The sequence below is a fragment of the Pteronotus mesoamericanus genome, unplaced genomic scaffold (assembly GCF_021234165.1).
Source record: "Pteronotus mesoamericanus isolate MK-2021 breed Mesoamerican mustached bat unplaced genomic scaffold, CSHL_Meso_final contig_52, whole genome shotgun sequence".
In the NCBI taxonomy this organism is placed as follows: Eukaryota; Metazoa; Chordata; class Mammalia; order Chiroptera; family Mormoopidae; genus Pteronotus; species Pteronotus mesoamericanus.
In genome coordinates this window covers 7,351,085-7,369,224 of record NW_026555189.1, presented here as the reverse complement: position 1 = coordinate 7,369,224, position 18,140 = coordinate 7,351,085, and the positions used below count along the sequence as shown (strand labels likewise).

The 18,140-nt window shown below is 58.0% G+C and overlaps 3 protein-coding genes across 6 annotated transcripts in view; 1 reads left to right on the top strand and 2 right to left on the bottom strand.

Moving 5' to 3' along the window:
• Positions 1–1,332: 1,332 nt before the first annotated feature.
• LOC129075055 (chymotrypsinogen B) lies at positions 1,333–5,736 on the bottom strand. Its single transcript, XM_054579018.1, has 7 exons — positions 5,671–5,736; positions 3,784–3,887; positions 3,614–3,693; positions 3,450–3,528; positions 3,021–3,201; positions 1,982–2,115; positions 1,333–1,511 (listed from the first exon to the last, which is right to left on the bottom strand). The coding sequence occupies exons 1-7, from the start codon at positions 5,720–5,722 to the stop codon at positions 1,350–1,352; spliced, it is 792 nt and encodes a 263-aa protein (XP_054434993.1). The 5' UTR covers positions 5,723–5,736; the 3' UTR covers positions 1,333–1,349.
• A 6,538-nt stretch (positions 5,737–12,274) lies between these two features.
• Positions 12,275–15,275, top strand: LOC129075053 (chymotrypsinogen 2). 2 transcript variants are annotated; one of them, XM_054579016.1, is made up of 7 exons: positions 12,275–12,326; positions 13,067–13,170; positions 13,261–13,340; positions 13,689–13,767; positions 14,093–14,273; positions 14,360–14,493; positions 15,114–15,275. In XM_054579016.1, exons 1-7 carry the CDS (start codon positions 12,275–12,277, stop codon positions 15,273–15,275), a joined length of 792 nt encoding a protein of 263 aa, XP_054434991.1. The 2 variants fall into 2 exon arrangements, with proteins under 2 accessions (XP_054434991.1, XP_054434992.1); XM_054579017.1 differs by lacking the exon at positions 14,360–14,493 and having other exon boundaries at positions 15,114–15,253.
• Positions 15,276–16,182: 907 nt separating this feature from the next.
• The window catches only part of BCAR1 (BCAR1 scaffold protein, Cas family member), a 36,615-nt gene continuing 34,657 nt past the window's right edge, over positions 16,183–18,140 (bottom strand). For 2 of the 3 annotated variants that reach the window (XM_054579177.1, XM_054579176.1), the window contains exons 7-8: positions 17,456–17,560; positions 16,183–17,203 (exon numbers count right to left, since the gene is read on the bottom strand). In XM_054579177.1, coding sequence (XP_054435152.1) covers positions 16,691–17,203; positions 17,456–17,560 — 618 coding nt within the window. In that variant the 3' untranslated portion in view covers positions 16,183–16,690. The remainder of the gene's footprint in view (positions 17,204–17,455; positions 17,561–18,140) is intronic. The other variant, XM_054579178.1, reaches the window with a different exon arrangement.

The following is an 18,140-nucleotide window of genomic DNA, read 5'->3' as shown; positions in this document are numbered from 1 at the left end:
CAGCCCTGTCCCGCCTCTGCCTGCCCTTTCCGGGGGCTGCTGAGCAGGACAGGGAGCCCAGGGCGGTTCTCGGTGGGATGGCAGAGGGTTCTCTGGCGCCCAGAGCTCGTACGCTGCCTCCTAGTCTTGAGCTCAAGGGACTGACCCCCGCTAGGGACCTTGACCTCTCTCCATGTGTGTTGCGGGCCCGTACTCAGTGCTCATAGGCCAAAATAAGAATTCAGAGAATTTGGAGAATCTCCGCTACTTCAACAGAAATTCACAAATTGGCACTTCAATAAAAAAGATAATTATAATGGGTTGAAACACTCAAACATGTTTAAATCCACAAGTACTTAATGATTCTAAAAAACAAAAACAAAAGTAATTGGGTCACCTTTGTGGGACGATAGAGAACAAATTCATTATCTTCAAAAATCAATAAAGGGAATAAATGTTTGGGTTTTGTTTTTTTTTAAAGCTGTAACAGAAAAAGAAGTAAGCTTATAGCCTGCATGAACAGGACCACTGGATAATCGGGTGATGGATAGACAGCCATCTCTCTGGAAGGGTTCCAGATGACAAATGAGAAGGCAATGTCAAAATTAAATCCCACCATCTCGCAAGCCCCCAAAGAACTGACACATGAGACACTGAGCGTTGAGGTCAGCTGACCTCACAGGAAAGAGAAGAGTCGCTGGCTTCCTTCGTCATTACAGCCTGACCATGGAAGCCAGCCCCGCCTGCCGCCTGGCCAAAGGGACCGGGCCTGCCACCGACCAAGCCTCTGCGCCTAACTGCTGAGTCTCGGCAAGCGCAGGGGGCAAGGAGGGAACGGCGGCGCCAACCTCTGGCGCCGGGAGGGGAGATACGCAGTTTAGTGTGTGGGCACCTGGGATCTGAAGCAGGAAGGGCGAAGGCTGGGTGCTTGTCCTGGGGACTGGGTGCGGAGGGGAACAAAGGCAGAGAAAGGTACCTGGAGCACATCGTGTAGTGGAGGGAGAAGCATTCATGGGCAGAGGACCTTGGTCCCAATGCCCACTGCTCAGGGCTATGACTGCATAGCCTGGCCAGGGGCTCCTGCCATCCAGAAAGCTCCATTGGCTAAAGCTGGCTCCAGCAAGTAGGACCTGAATTCTACCCCGGGGAGGATGACTAGCCAAGGCAGCTTCCTGAGAAGGCGGAGGAGGAAGGAGGCGGGTGGGGAATGCCTGAACCCTGGAAAAGGAGAGGTAATGCCGTCCCCTGGTGGGTAATGGGGAAACTGCAGCCCCACATGCCCTAGGTCACAAAGAGACACAGGCAGTCAGTGTTTCTGTACAGATGCTTTTATTGGGACACTCAGGGCTGGGATGATAAAAGCCTGGGGCTCAGTTGTTGGCCAGGATCTCCTCAACCCAGGGCATGAGCTCCGTGACGCGAGCATACACGGCAGGCATGGAGGTGGAGCACATGCCGCTGCCCCAGGACACGATGCCCACCAGGTTCCAGGCTCCATCCTTCTGGCAGACGAGGGGGCCGCCAGAGTCGCCCTGCAGGACGAAAATGGCCTTGTGTCCAAGCCTGAAAGTGGTTGCTGGGGCCATAGCATACGCTGACCTGGCTGAGTCCAGGGGAAGGGAGGGGGTGCAGAGAAGTAACAAGTGTGGGCACAGTGGCCAGACACAAGGTACTGAGACCTGGCCAAATGGCAGACCCAGCTCGCGGCCTATCTTGGAGGGCCCAGGCGAGTGACTCACCCTCTCGGCCCTGCTGTCATCTGTCGAATGGGCTGAGAACATCCAGCTCACGGGGCTAGTGTGAGCTGGGACGCCCGGGGCCACAACTGGCCAGAGCAAGCCCTCATCGGGCATCTGTTAGCTCTGGTCCTGGCTTCCGCCGGTGCGCCGCCAGGCAAGGAGTGAGGTTAAGTAGATCGTGGTGGAAAGGAGTGGCCCCCCTGGACTGACTAGGGTGGGGCGAGGCCAGTGAGGGTGGGCAGGCGGCACAAGCGAGGCCATACCATGCAGGAGGAGACGCCGCTGGCGCCGGCGCAGACCATCACATCGGTGATCTTGCTGCCCCAGGTCTTCTTGCACTCGGCGTTGGACAGGAGGGGCAGGGTGGCCTGCTGCAGCTTGTCGGGGGTCTTGTTGGCTGGAGAGACAGAAGGGGTGAGGTCAGAGCTCTTCAATCCAGCAGCCTGCCCTGGGGAGAAGGGACCAGGGCTTCCTGGCGTCCTGCCCTCCCCCCGCATGGTCTTCAGCCTTCACCACCACGGTGATCATGGACGTAGAGCCCCTCACCTTCCCTGAGACCCTACCAGCATTTGGGGGGCACAGTTCCTTTCTGATTCCACACTGGGCAGTGGTGACTTTGCTTCGAGCACAGCTGTTCAAAAAAAACCTGCTCTGCCAAGCCCCGGTGTGGTCTGGGCCCGGCCAGCCACTGTGTGGAGGGCTGCAGCCTCCTTTCCAGGGAGAGGAGCTGACGTCCTCATGACTGGAGACCCCGGAGGGGACCTGCCACTCTTGGCAGCAATGAGAGAATCCCTCCTCCCACTGCCCTTTCCCACCTGCTTCCAGCCAGGGGAGCTGTGGCAGAACTCGGGGCACTGGAGGAAGATCAGGCAGAACCAGCAGCCGGGGAAGGGGAGGCCAGGCCCGACACCCAGGCGCCTGAACCAGAGCTGGGTGTCTGGCCCCCAGCCCAGACTACACAGCGGGCTGGATGCACTGCCCTGCTCAGTCTGGAGAGAGGTCCAGACTGGAGACAGGACCCTGTCGAGCTGGGTGCAGGTTAATGAGGGCAATACTTGCTGGTACTGAGGTGTTTCTTCAGCAGCTTATTATTCAGGTACATATTATTAAACCATGTTTTTATTCACGTTTGATAGGTTGCTCATTAACAGGGTTTAAATAAAGAAATGCAAAGATTTACGATTAATATTGGAATTTAAACCCCAGAAAAGAGCTTTCTGGGTCCCGCCTGGAGACCCCTGCTGCTCAGGCAGCCACGGCCCTGCCCGCCGCTCCTAGCTGGAAAGGCCACACCACGCTCACCATTGTACTTGGTCTTGCCCCAGCCCGTGGTGGCGCACAGTGTCCCGGCAGGGAAGTCGTCATCAGCATTGGGCAGGCACACGGCGGACACAGTCTCGGAGAAGCGGGCAGGTGTGGCCAGCTTCAGCAGGGTGATGTCGTTGCGGACGGTGATCATGTTGAACTTGGGGTTCTTGAACACCTGCGGGGTGGGGCCGGAACGTTGAAGTGAGGCACTAGGACCCATCAGTGATCTGCAGCTTTCAAGAAGACACACTCCTCCCCCTGCGGCCCACTCAGGGCTCACAGACCCACAGAGCCCGGCGTGAGAATTCTGAGGCCCCACCAGCTGGCTCCTGTCGCTCAAGCAGCTGAAGGCTCCTCTCCCTCCTGCCCCGGCCCCGGCGCCTCAGCTGAGCGTCCCGGCCAGCCCAGCAGGGCTGGGCGTACCTTGGCAATCTTCAGCACCTGGATGTCCTCCGCATCGGAGCCCTGGTCGAACTCTCCGGCCACAACCAGGTGGGAGGTCCTAGCAGAAGCATCTGGGAGTTAAGGGCCCCGAACATGCCTCCCCGCCTCCCCTGCCCCCTATCAGAGTCAGCCCAGGCCCTCACTTGACTCCGCAGTGGGCAGCGGTGACCACCCAGTCCTCGCTGATGAGGGAGCCCCCGCAGAAGTGGAAGCCGGTTTTGTCCTGGAGGAAGATGGAGAGGTCAGCGCTGACTGGGCGCAGCAGGCCCACCACCCCCGTGGGCCCCCCACTCACAGGCAGAGCCCCCCTCACCTGCAGGGACACCTGCCAGGGCCAGGAGCCAGGGACAGCATCCTCCCCGTTGACGATCCGGGACAGGCCGCTCAGCACGGGTTGGATGGCGGGAACGCCGCAGCCTGGGGGTTCCGGGGACAGGGAGACGGGTGAGGAAGGTCTGAGGCCTGGGGCCAGTCTGCAGAAACCCTGGTTCCCACCTCAGCCCACCGAGGTCACACAGGACCTCACCGCCACACTCCCTCCTCCTACAGGGGCCTTCTCCTGGCACCTCCTGGCCTGTGGGCTTAAGGACCCCACCCCCGTGCAGCTTGTTGACCCCGGGCCATCCTTCCGAGGACGCAGAGGGACAGGCCTGCCCGCATTCGGGCTGTCCTGCCTGAAGGGGCAGGACGTGGGCTGAGCATCAGCAGGCCTGGCTTGACTCCTGGCCCCCCCTTGCTGAGACTCCAGCGCTCTCTTTCCTGAGTAACCAGGGGAGCAGGGAGCTCTAACCTCGGGGTGGGGGGCAAGGCTCACCTGTTCCATTAGTGGGGCAAGGAGGTGTGGAACTAAAATTGCCAACCCAAGCACGCGGGGCAGGGGAATGCGGACCCTGCTGAGGGAGCGTGAAACGTCCCGTCTGACACAGCTGGGCCCACGCTGGGTTTTCTGTCCCTGAGATTTCAGGGGCTACTCTTTGTACAGTTTTTATTTCTCTGTTATTGAATAAAATGGGGCTTGGATTCCACACCATGGAACGACACATCAAGGAAACAGAAAATAAAGGACTTGAATTGTCATAGGAACATGAGAAAAGACAGGCGCACTTAATACACCCATGATGCACTTGCTGGGTCAGGACGAGGTAGGCGCTGCACTGCCCCCCCCCCCCGCCCCTGTGCACAGGGGTTACCGTTTGTCACCCCTACAACCAGCCAGGCCATCTCGAGGGTCACACAGGCCTTGCTCCCTGCCACCCCCGTCTGTGGGAATTGGACTGGCTCTTCCCTGAAGATGGTTATTGCCAAAACATATGTCGTTGTAATAATCTATGTTCTTGTAACGGCAAAAAGATTAGACATAAACTGTGATGCATTTTCACAGCGGAGTGCTCTACAGCGGCTGAGGTGAATGAGCTGGGCCATCAATGGGGATGAAGCTGTAACAGGACGTGGTTGGAAAAACGCACGCAGTAGAGCTGATGTGGAGTGTCACACTACTTATGTAAGTTTTCACAAAGGTTAGACATTCTCTATGGATATATCAATATGTAGTAAATGTGTAAAAACCTGCACAGAAATGATGCACAGCCAGGTCAGATGACGCTTCACCTTCCAAGGGAAGGCGGGAGTGGGGAGAGGGGAGCTTTCGCTGAATCTATTTTATGTTTAAAAAAAAAAATACCTCAAACCAACCTGCTAGAAGGTAACATTTGCTAAACCCTGATGATACATGGACGTCATATAATTTTCTGTATTTTTTTTTTTTTTTTACAATTTCTTCTATTTTAGAAACAGAAAATAAAATGATAGCAAGTGCTTGGCACAAAAGTAGAGAACCTGGGTCTCCACCTTGGGTGGTGCCTGTGACCCCCCCCTCACCCTGCCCCCAGCACCTCCTGGGCCACTTCTGGGGCCTCAGACCTCGGCGGGGCCCAGACTAGCTTTTTCCTCCCGCCCGGTGCAGGGGTGCGGCTCAGAAAGCCCGGGAGGAGCGCCCTGTTCCCGGCGCCTCAACACGCCCCTCGCCTACCGTTGCGGGGGGGGGACCCAAGGTGCAGGGAGGGGCGCTCAGAGCTGCCAGGCCCCAGGCCCTAGGGCTCACCCTGGACAGAGCCCCTCTGTCACTGGGGCCACTGGGGACTTAGGGGCCTCCTCCGCACTGCACCCCAGCCTGGCTGCCCACCCCTGTGCACACACTCACCGAAGGCGGCCTCCACGAGGGCGAAGCAGGAGAGGAGCCAGAGAAAGGCCATGTTGCTGCAGTCAGAGGGATGTGCGGTGCCTGCTGTGAGGGCTCCTTTTATATCCCCTGGAACCCTTTAAACGTCACCAAGCCCTTGGGTCCTGCCCAGTCAGAGAAGCCTGCGGGCCACCCTCCCCGTTTTCCAGGGACCTTGGGCGATAAGTGGGGGCCAAGCCCCGCTCGCAGCCAGGCCTGGCTCGCAGCCTATGATGCCCCATTCCCTGAGAAAGGGGCAGCTGCCCTGGGCCAACGTCACCCGTAAGGTATGGCAGCACCAGGCCTTCCCGGGGTGCTGCGGGGAAGGCTGCCCCCCGGCTGGGAGCCCAGGTCTTGCAGAGCCCGGCTCTGTGCAGTCTGTGCCAGGACACAGCTCCAGGGGTCTCTGCTGCTCCCAGGGTGACAGGGAGGACCCTCAGCTCCCAGCAACAGGCAATCCCACCGTGGGACCAAAGAATTAATTCAGAGAGGCCCAGCTGGTCACCAGAGGGAGGCCTCCCGCCCCATGGACACAGGCTGCAGATTCTCAGCAAAGAGCGTGTTCAACGTATTGCTCCTCAGAAAGTGAAGTGTTACACAGATATCCTGGGTTACCCGGAGGATCCCCTTGGCACCAGCCCAGCCAAGCAGCTTCAGAGCGGTGTGAGGACCTGCGGGCCTGCAGGAGTCGCCCACAGAGGCCACACGGGCTGGCTGTCCCACGTCTACCACTAGGCTAAACTAAATTCTCTTTTTCTGTGGTAATTCACAATAGAAGACACTAGTCCTTGCCTAAAGCTTTTGTCTCATAAAATGGGTCTCTGGTTCCACACCATTAAAGGATGCACTGAGGAAACAGAAAAGAAACGATCTAATTGTCACAGGACAATGAGAAAAGTATAGGTGCGTGCATGCATTTACCCCAAGTGGAGGCAGAGTAACTTCTCAGAATCTGTATGCTGGTTCCTCCGCTCCCCTGGGCCAGGCCCGGGCCCGGACGCCGGGGTACTCACAGGAACAGAGCGCACGACGCCACTGCCCTCGTGGGCTGAGACCCCAGTGAGAGAGACAGGTGCTAGACAAGCAAGAATATAATGCTTTTTGCAGCATTATTCACAATAGCCAAGATGCCAAAGCAACCCAAGCGTCTATGAATAGACAAGTGGGTAAAAAAGTGGTGGTACCTGTATATGATGGAATATTATTCAGCCATAAAAAAGAATGAAATCTTACCATTTGCAACAGCATGGATGGACCTAGAGGGCATTATGCTAAGCTAGTCAGAGAAAGACAAGTACCATATGATTTCACTAATATGTAGACTGTAAAGAACAAAATAAATAAACAAACAAACAAAAAAAACAGAAACAGACTCATAAATATAGAGACCAGACTAATGGTTGCCAGAGGAAAGAGGGCGGAGGGACTGGGTGAAAAGGATTAAGAAGAAATTGGTAGTCACAGAATAGTCATGGGGATGCGAGCAAAGTGGAGGGAATATAGTCAATAACATGGTAGTAAGTATGTATGGTGCCAGGTGGGGACTGAAAATATCGAGGGGAACAAGTTATATGATTGTCTAACCACTAAGCTGTACACCTGAGACAAATATAAAATAAAACTGAAAAAAAAACCCAAGAATATAATGTGTTCAGTCTGCCCACAGCGGGAGGGGCTGCGGACGCTGCTGCTCGGGCCAGCAGGTTTGCAAAGACGAGTCCGGGGCGCAGACCGCGTCTTCTCCAGCACCTCTGGGGCCCTGTGGTCAACGGTCCCTGAGGGAGAAGGTGTCAGAGTGAGCAGGACAGTGTCACCAGTCCAGACTTGAACTTGATTGCCTGTGAAGTTTTGTCTTTGGTTGTAAATTTAGTTTTTTCGGTTTCTTTCAGAGTTGTGTGCTCTCCGCAGAGGGAGCACCCGGTGAGCAGAGCTCCGACCGGCGGGAGCGGGGGCTGCAGCCAGGACAGGCTCCCGCGGCCCTGAGCCCCTCCGTGGGTTACGGGCTGAGACGGCCACGTTCTGGGGGAAGGGGAGGATGCGGCCAGTCACTGTTCACTAACTGGGTCTGAAGTTTTCTGATGTTTTAACTGGCTACGTGCTGTCACCCAGGGGCATCCCGGCTGAGCGCCAGCCCTGGCTTTGAGCACAAGGGATCTGTATTTAAATGTCAAGCCAGGGTTACCTATCGAAATACTAACATTTGCCAGGTCCTCCCCTCACCCACTCATTCCCAGCAGGTGGCCAAGCCATTTGTATTTTTCTTGACTTGGGGATTTTTCCGGAGCAGAAAACAGAAGCAGGCCTGTCATACTAGTCAATTCTCAGCCAACATGAGCATGGGACCTCCATGGCCTCAGAAGGCCATTCCTCCTGCGAAGAGGTGTCTGTGTATTCGGTGGTGTGTTCTTTACTTTGAGCAACCCCTTCGGCCCCCAAGCCACGCCCCCATTCCAAGCAGACCACGAGCTCAGCACTGCCTGGGAGCAGGGTGCTCATCTCGGCAGGACTGACAGCCATCGCCCTCGCCTAGAGCCATCTCTCCTTTTTTGTCAGTGCAGAGGGTCCCCACGAAGGGTCACCCCACGCAGCCCTCTGGGGTAGAACTCTGGTGAACACGAGCCAGTGAAAACAAACAGGGGTGAGGAGGGCCCGGCCCAGCACCCTCTGGCAGTCCCGAGGACACATGGTGCTTGGCACTTCGGCTGCCACCTTGAGACCCGGCGAGAAAGACAGAGGTCCTGATCCAGGGCTTCGTACGCTTCGTATACCTTCGCTGAGCTGCTGAGCAGAGGCTGGCAGCTGCATACGCCAAACCTCCGCATGTGTGCACTCATCTGAGAAAGCCAAACCTTATTGTTTAGCCACTGTCAGCCATGTATTTTGTTACAAAAAGCATCTGAAGCAATACAAAATAATCCTCAGAAAGGTGCTAGATGTTTCCAATTTCCCGCTTGGATCCACTCTCTTCCCTTCTCCACCTTGTTGGCCTGCGGCCGAATGACCCAGGGCCAGGACTGCAGGACAGCTTCCAGGCCCTCCAGCTCCCCAGCGGGGTCAGCCCAGGGGAGGCCCCCTCAGGGGCAGGGTCCCGCCAGGGGTAGGAGGCAGAAGGGGGGTATCTATACTCGGGTTCCCTTCCTGAGCGCGGCCGCGGGCTGACTGTCTCCCCCACAGAGGCCACAGCTCCTTTCCGACAGCCTCCTCTGCACCAACAACCCTCTGGGTTCCATAACTGCTCGCCCCGTGTCCCTTCAGCTCTCGGTGTGTCCCCATTGTTGCTAGAACCCTGTGCATCTCACTGTCCTTTGTCGGTTTCCCTTAATCCTGCACACATATTTGCAAAATTTCCATGTATTAAAAACTCTCCAAGCCCTAATTGGTGTGGCTCAGTGGGTTGGGCGCCATCCTGAAAACCAAAGGGTCTCCCCGGTTTAATTCCCACTCTGGGCCCCGGTTGGGGGTGCTAGAGGCAGGCGACCCATTGGTGTTTCTCTAGAACAGTGGTCTCTCCCTTTCTCCCTCCCTTCCCCTCTCTCTAAAACAAACAAACAAACAAACAAACAAACTCCTCTGGTGTGGCTCAGTTGGTTGGAGGGTAGTCCTGTGGACTGAAATGCCACGGGTTCAATCCCAGTCAGAGCACATACCCACCTCGGTTGCATGTTTGATCCCTGGTCGGGTTGCTCTCAGAAGCAACCAGTGAATATTTCTCTCTCCCCCCTCCTCCCGGCCCCAAAAGCAGTGGAAGAAAAACAGAACAAACAAAAATTTAAATAACCCAGGGTGAGCGTGCCACCTGTTTCCAGGTGAGACCATCACTGCTGTGGTAATCGTGGCCCCAGGACCGCCGAGCGCGGGATTCTGGAACCGGGCTGCTCACCCACCGGAGGGGTCAAGGACAACCAAGAGCCAGGGAAGGTGAGACCCTGATGGCCATGGCAGACGTCACGATTACTCAAAATAACGCTGAAGCGCAGGTGGGAACAGGAGCTGGAGGTCAAGTGGCTGTGGGGGAAACTTCCTACAGCATCAATGGTGGTTGTGAATATTGGGGAGTCGCACAAATGGCCTCGAGCCAAAGGAGAGATGACCAAAACCGCAGTAAGGTGTCACTTTACACCCATTAGGATAACTAAGATAAACAAAAACCAAAAAAGTAATAGGAAAAAGAATTGGTAAAGGTGTGGGCAACCGGAACTTGCGCGCTGCTGGTGGGAATGCGGAATTGCGCAGCCACTGTGGAAGACAGTAGGGAGTTCCACAAAAATTAAAAATACATTGATCTCGCACGCCATCCATAAGAATTAAAAGCAGAGTTTCAAAAAGACATTTGTCCACCCACGTTCAAAGCCCTGGAGAAGCCTCAGGTTGGGGAAGAGAAATGGCAAGGGGAAGACCATGGGTCCCGTCCCCACCAGCGCCTGGCCTCGCGCCCAGGGGTGACAGGGCACCTGTGGGCACCCCCTCCCTCCCCACTGGCAGCTGACCGGTTCCCAGCTACCTGCCACCTGTGCAGGAGGGGTGCAGGGCCGGCAGGCCCAGGCCAGCTGCTTGCTCCCAAGGCCGCGGCCACAAGCTGCCTAGGGCCACCATGCCCCCTCCCTCACCTGCCCTGCCCCTACCTCACTTGGGCTTCACCACCCTGGGTCTGCCAGAGGATCTCTGCCCCGCTCCCCACGGTGTCTCGGCCAAGGGCCCCGGCTCCGCCCCGCCCTCCTGCCCTCGGGCTCTGGGCGGCACCCAGGAATGCTCCTCGGGCCTCACCGCTGCTGTTCCCTCAGCCTGGACACTCCTCTGCGATGCTGGCTTGGCACACACTCCCAGACTCTTAGCTTTCGACTTAAACGCCCCCCTTCTGAGTGAGACCCTCCTGCCTGGTAGTGACAGTAATAACAGGAATGACAATGGAACCCCTTAGCTAGTGGTGATGTATGTTTTACTCTTTTTTTATCCTTTTCCCTAAACTCTCCCATCCCCTTCCTCTGTAAGCTCGATGAAAGCGGGAGTCTGCCATTCTTTTCTTCTGTTCTGTTCCAGCAGGGGCCTGTGAGCGGGCTGATAGTACGGTTTCACACGGATGGGTCCACAGTCTGCATCCTGTTTTCCGTCCTACTTTCCCTCCTATTATTGACACATGGTGCCCATCTTTCTCTGTCACTAGACAGTCTTCTAGAATGTGAAAGGGGCACCAACAAGCAATTCAAGAAGCAGCACAAGAAGCAACCAGAGTGGACCGTGTGTGAGGCCTGGGCCTAGCACGCTCGACGTGGGCCATGCCCATCACAATGTGATACACATACTCTGAGCAGCCCCGTTTTACATACATAGAAATAGGGTCAGAGAGGGTAAGTAACTTGCCAAGGCCCCACAGCTGTCTGGTGTCGGTACCTGCACTGGGAACCACACACTACGATAATCAATGCAATAGAAATTAGAACCAGCTGCCCTGGCTGGTGTGGCTCAGCGGATTGAGAGCCGGCCTGCAAACCAAAGGGTCGCTGGTTTGATTCCCAGTCAAGGGCACATGCCTGGGTCGTGGGCCGGGTCCCCAGTGGGGGGGCATGCAAGAGGTAACCACACATTGATGTGTCTCTCCCTCTCCCTCTCCCCCTCCCTTCCCCTCTCTCTAAAAATAAATAAATGAAATCTTAAAAGAAAGACAGCTATGAGGTACTATCTTGCATTTTGGGGGGCTTGTCCTGCACCTGGCATCCTCACCCTCAAATCTCTCCCTTCTGTTTCCCAATGGCTGGGACCACTGCTCTCCATGTTGCTCAAGCCAGAACAGGCCTCCCTGCTCCCGCTGTCCCGCCCGGCTGGTGCGGCACCAGCTCTCGCTGGGGCAACAGCAGGGCCCCCGGGGCTACAGCAGGGCCCCCGGGGCTGGCCCCTGGGCCCAGTCTTGCCCCGGATGTTGTATGTGCAACTCTAGGGACCCACGGCAGCTGAGTAAAGAGGGCCAGGCCTGTGTGAACCGGCAGCGCGCCGCTTGCCTCTCCAAGCTACATGCAAACAGCCCAAGCGACCGCCACAGGTGTCGAAGCGAGCCTTCACGTGCGCCTTCATAGCCGTCCATCCTCAAAGCCCGGGGTGCCCTCAGCCCCTGGCCATCTGTGCCCTCACCTGCAACCCTGTCGCAGCGCCTCCCCTCTACTTGACCACACTGCCCAGGGGTTTCTGAACAACTAACAGACCAACTAAATGACTTGTGCAAGGTCCTCCAGACCACAACAGTCTAGGCCGGGGCTCAACTCTGGCCCAGGTCACAGCGCCGCTCCCGAGGCAGGGCCTGGGGAAGGAAGCTGAGTGCAGTGGGAATGAAGAACAGCCAGGACACGTCATTTTCCCCTTGGCTGGGGGTCAAGGGCCACCTTGACGGGCCTCACCTTTCCCCCTGGCCCTGGCCCCAAGACCGGCCGTGGCCACAGCTGCTGCCGTCCCAGCAGGCCGGCTGCGGCATGTCCTGCCCACACTGGAACACGCCCAGGAAAGGGGCTGTCACCTCAAGGCTCCCAGATAACAGCCTGGCACACAGGGATAAAACAGGGAGCCTCCCAGGCAGGTGCCCTGCACCTCCCTGCCCATCATGGCCTTCCTCTGGCTCCTCTCCTGCTTTGCCCTCCTGGGCACAGCCCTCGGTGAGTGCAAGGCAGGCGGAGGCCAGGGTGCTGTCTCCCCAGCCCTGAGGCCAGCAAGGGGCCGCACGGTCCCCACTCCCGGCTCAGCCGCGCATGGTGGTGTGAGCCTGAGCGAGCCGCTGCCCCTCTGAGCCTCCCAGCCCCATCCCTGTAACGGGGACACAGGGAAGGTTGCATCAGACCAGCCAGTGTGAGGCCTTTGGGCAGGAGGTGGCTGTTCTCAGGGCTGCCCTCACATCCTGCACAGGGGGCAGGGAAGACAAGTCCAGAGGGACAAAAAGGTGTCTGAACAGTTAGTGGGTCCCAGACAGACTCAGAGAGCGAGCAGGTGGACAGCCGCTACCAGCCCTTTTGGGCCCTTGAACCCAGCTGTTTTGAACTTGTTTGCTGAGGGCTTACTATGTGCCAGGAACAGAACAACTTCCTGCTTTGCCTGCTAACTCATCTTATATCCTTATATCAACTCCGTGAGGTTAGCGACAGTGTGGCCCCCATTTTGCTGATGGGAAAACTGAGACTCAGTGGTTAAGCCAGGCAGGGACCGGGCCGGGCTCCCACTGCAGAGCCTGGCCTCCCTGCCAGGCTCTGGCCCGGCGCCACCTCCCACTCAGGGTGCTGGGTTTGTCTGAAGCACGTGGCTGACCGAGTTGTCCCTGGAGAATTCCCAGGGCGGAGGGGCCTGAGTAGGGGGCCAGAGTCGACCTTGGACTCCACCCCTCACCCCGTACTCCTGTCCCCAGGCTGCGGCGTCCCCGCCATCCAACCCGTGCTGAGCGGTCTGTCCCGGATCGTCAATGGGGAGGATGCTGTCCCTGGCTCCTGGCCCTGGCAGGTGTCCCTGCAGGTGAGGGGGGCTCTGCCTGTGAGTGGGGGGCACATGGGGGTGGTGGGCCTGCTGCGCCCAGTCAGCGCTGACCTCTCCATCTTCCTCCAGGACAAAACTGGCTTCCACTTCTGCGGGGGCTCCCTCATCAGTGAGGACTGGGTGGTCACCGCTGCCCACTGCGGGGTCAGGTGAGGACCTGGGGTCCCCAGGAAACCCCCTGGGGTGGGAGGAGGCCCCTCAGGACTGAAGACTTAGTCCTTTAATTCCATTCCTCAGTTTCCTAATTTGAAAATGTATACAAAAGTCAAGTCTTGCTAGTCCCCTAATGGGTCACTGGGAAGGACACACGTGGCAGGCAAGCTATAGGCTTAATGTTCTGAGCTCCCACCTCCGCGGTCAGCGCCACACACAGGTATGCGCGCACATAGTTGTAGACCTGCATGCGCATGCACTCACACACACACAAGCACCCTGCACCGCCAGCAGGGCCCCAGCACATCACAGCGGGGACCCCTCCTTGCTCTGGCCCTCCCCAGGACCTCCCACCTGGTTGTGGCCGGGGAGTTTGACCAGGGCTCAGACGCCGAGGACATCCAGGTGTTGAAGATTGCCAAGGTACGGCGGCCCCTGGCATGGTGGGCCTTCGTGAGTTGCAGCCCAGGCTACAGGGGCTGTGCCAGCAGGCCTGAGAGCTGCCTGGACTTGGGGGGAGGAGGGAGCCCCAGCTCCTCCTGATCACCCTGACACCCCGTCACAATGGGAACAGGAGAAAGCAGGGCGTGCGAGGCTGCGCGTCGGGGTGGCCTGGGCTCCCAGTCCCACAGAGCGGGCTGGCAAGCCGGACAGGCCGGTGTTCAGAAAGGGGGTAGAGGCGTTGAGGGGCAGCCCAGCACCATGTCCGTTTTTTCTGACCCCAACTGTGGCTGCTGCCCCACCACAGGTGTTCAAGAACCCCAAGTTCAACATGTTCACCATCAACAACGACATCACCCTGCTGAAGCTGGCCACACCCGCCCGCTTCTCCCAGACCGTGTCCGCCGTGTGCCTGCCTGATGAGGCTGACGACTTCCCTGCTGGGACACTGTGCGCCACCACGGGCTGGGGCCTGACCAAACACACCAGTGAGTGACCCCACGGTGGGCAGGCGGTGGCGGCTGCGGGCAGGGCGGGCTGCAGCTGCTGACCACCACCCACCCTGCCTTTCCAGATGCCAACACCCCTGACAAGCTGCAGCAGGCGGCCCTGCCCCTTCTGTCCAATGCCCAGTGCAAGAAGACCTGGGGCAACAAGATCACCGACCTCATGGTGTGCGCTGGCGCCAGCGGCGTCTCCTCCTGCATGGTATGGCCTCCGAGGCTCACTCTGCGCCCCTTCCCTCCCAGCCTTCGGTGGGTTCAGGCACAAGTCCAGGCTAGGGGTGCCAGCAGAGAGGAAATGGAAGGGGCAGGCTCTTTTCTAGGACCTGCCTCTTTCTTCTTGAGCATTCCTACCTGAGTCGTTGGGATTCTGATGGAGCATCAACGACCTTGGCAAAGTGCCAGACAGGGGGGCTCTGGTCTTGGAGCCACCACAGTGCAAAATTCCAATGACAATGCTGACACCTGAGCAAGTGGCGCCTCCCGGTGCGCAGCCTGGGCAGTGCAACAGTGAAGCCCAGAAGGCCTCCCGAAGCAGCCCTTCCTCACAGGGGCCCCAGGGCCGGCACCAGCCGCGCTTTCCTCCTATCAATCAAACCAACTTCACTGAGCCTACAGAACCTCACCCCGGGCGGTTCTTCCGGGCGCCTGGGGCCGACTTCCCAGGTGCACAAACCACAGGAGCCACTGCCTGGGTTCCGCTCACGATCCCGCCAGCACGGTGGTGCTGGGTCTGCGGGACATCAAGTCCCAGACTGGGCTCTGGGAACAGTGCTCAAGGGCCTCTGGGCTGCCAGGTCCAAGCCCCTTCTCCTTCTCCTGCAGGGCGACTCTGGCGGCCCCCTCGTCTGCCAGAAGGATGGAGCCTGGACCCTGGTGGGCATCGTGTCCTGGGGCAGCGGCACCTGCTCCACCTCCAGCCCCGGCGTGTACGCCCGTGTCACGGAGCTCATGCCCTGGGTTGAGGAGATCCTGGCCAACAACTGAGCCCGTGGCCCTGCCTGGTCTCCCTGCCACCCCTCCCCACAAAGCCTTAATAAACCTGTTATAACACATTGGTGATGTCTGTGTCCTGTGTCGGGGCCTGAGGCCTCGCTCTGCTCCTGAACTAGGGCCTGCGCTGGGCCTGGTGGCAGGGGGTCTCTGGGAGGGCCTCTCCTTAGTGTACGTCCCCAGAGACAAGGGAGGCGCACACAGATGAATGGGACCTTGGCCCAACGCTCCCACCTGGGCTGCGGGTCCTCCTCACCCGCCTCCCGTTCAGCTGGCTCGGGGCTGGGGCTGGGGCTGGGGCTGGGGCTGGGGCTGGGGCTGGCGCTGGCGCTGGCGAGTGGCATCCAGAGGACAGGCCTGCTGCGGGCCCCACATACCGCTGGTCCCAGGAGCGCCCTCTCCCAGGCCCACGTGGGGGGACACTGGAAGGGACCCACCGCCCTCAGTGGTTGATGAGGGAGCTGCTGCCCTTTCCCGACTGCTTCTGTCCTGATAAAGGACCAGCCGGTGGAGCCGTGGCCTGGGCAGAACTTAGGGACCCGGAGGAAAAAAACGGCAGAGCCAGCCGCCGGGAAGGGGAGGCCAGGCCCGACTCCCAGACGCCAGAACCAGACCTGGGCGTCCGACTCCCAGCGCAGACTGCACGGCACCTGGGAGCACCCCGGCGCCTCGGGTCCTGCAGCCCCTCACAGACCTCGCCCCCCGCCCCCGCCTCGGTGCCTGGGCCCAGTCGTTTCCCATGGCCTTGACTTTCTTCTGCCAGGACCCTCACCCTCCCAAGAGGCCACCCACAGCCTCACCAAGGGTCCCTTCAATCCACTTCTGTCCTGGGCATCCATGGTGGGGACAACCTGCGTTCCCACCCAAGGGTCCTCTTGCCCCTCACACCTCAGGAGGCTGCTTTTTATTTTTCAAATTTTATTTAAATGTAGACTATTAGCCAAATTATTGGAAAATCAATAATGAAAAATAGTTTTTTAGGGTTTTCTCCTGGTGCTGAGGAGCACACCACGGCTGCACTGACCCCCGGTGCGGGGGGAACATGGCATGAGGCTGCGGTCGGCCCCCAGCGGTCACCCAGGGCCGTGGGTCAAGGGGCCTGCGTACTCCTGGCTGGGCCACCCAGGGTCGGGACCCTCCCCAGGCCCGCGGTGCGCTCAGGGAAGCCCCCTGGCCTGCTCCGTGGCCTCCGCCCCCGAGGCCCAGCTCTGCTTGGGCTCCCGGAGCGCACATCCTGCCCTGCCATAAATATGTACAAATCCCTGGGCAGCCTAGGGCACCAGGCCCGGGTGGAGCTGGGGTTGCCTGTCCCCGCGCCTGTAGCACCGAGACTCTCGGGGAGGGTGCCCAGGGCAGCCTGGACCTCGCTGCCCTCCTCCCCCGCCCTCCGTCCCTCAGGTCATCTGTTCTCAGGCGGCGGCCAGCTGGCCCAGGACCCGGCGGAACTGCTGGGTGCTGTGGCCCAGCTCCTTGACCCTGTTCACCATGTCCTGGGCAGCGGTGGGCGATGGGTACTGCAGGGCGGCAGCCTTGGTGGTGGCCACGATGCCACGCAGGAGGTCGCACAACAAGTTGCTGTAGTGAGTCACCTGGCTGCGCACATCAGCAGCCTTGGCCTGCCGTGACAGCGTGTCCCCGATGAACACCAGCTTGTGGGCGCTGAGAATGACGAACTTGCTGTGTGCCACAAAGATCTTGGGTGGCTGGTTGGTGGCCACGGCGGTGAAGAAGGCATCCACCGCGTTGGTGAGCGTGGTCAGGTTCGCCTCGCACTGCTCCAGGTAGAAGAGCAGCAGCTGCCGGTCCGAGGGGCCCAGGCCACCCGTCCGCCCTGGGGCCAGCGGCTGGGCCGGCGTCCAGTTGGTCAGGTCGTGGTCTATGGGTCGTGACACCTCCTGCTCCAGCCGCTCAAACTGCTTCAGCTGGGAAGAGGGAAAGTAAAGTGAGGCTGCAGACACAGAGCACGGAGGAACGGACAGGGCCGCACGCGGAGCCAGCGGCAGCGGAGCCGGCCGGCCGACTGGCGGAGCCCGCGGCCTCAGCAAGCAGCTTTTCCGGCTCTCCACGTAACCGCACCGATCTCACTGGTGATTCCATTTATGTAACGCGTTTTAAGTGACAAAATGATAGAAGTGGAGAACAAATGAGCACCTGCCCGGGCGAGGGCCACCCACCTCTGGGCCTGGGGGCTGCTCTCCAGTCAGTGGTAACTGTGGGGTGGGACCCGGGGGATGGGCACACAGGACTGCTCTGTGTTCTCTCTGCGACTTCCTGTGGACCTACACATTTTCAAAATGAGAAGTAAAAAAAAAAAAAAAAGCTCTTCCAAACATATACAATATAAGAAGATTCTAATACACCAAGCAGGAAAAAAGAAAAAAAAAGAGAAGAAAAGAAAAGGTAGCCATCACCTGAAATCCCATGCACCCAAAATAATTGTTAAAAAATCTGGTAAATTATCTTTCAAAACTATACATTAAAGTTATTTGCACATAAAATAACATAACGTCTTCAAAATAATTTGGGGTAAGAGGGGCCAGATAAAACAGGATTAGCTGCTGTGCTGAGAAAGGCTGAGGCTGAGGACCCGGAGGACTAGTTTTTCCAATTTTATAAATGTATTACATTTTTCATGATAAAAATTTTGAACAAAAGAAATGCCTTGGTATTTGTAAAATTTCAGAAAACAAAAAATTTACACAAAAAATTGGTAAATATTCCTCAAGATTTTTCCTTTGGATATGAAATTTTTTAATTAGGAAACTGGAGCCCTGGCTGGTACAGCTCAGGGGATTGAGCACCAACCTGTGAATCAAGGTCTTTGGGTTCGGTTCCCAGTCAGGGAACCTGCCTGGGTTG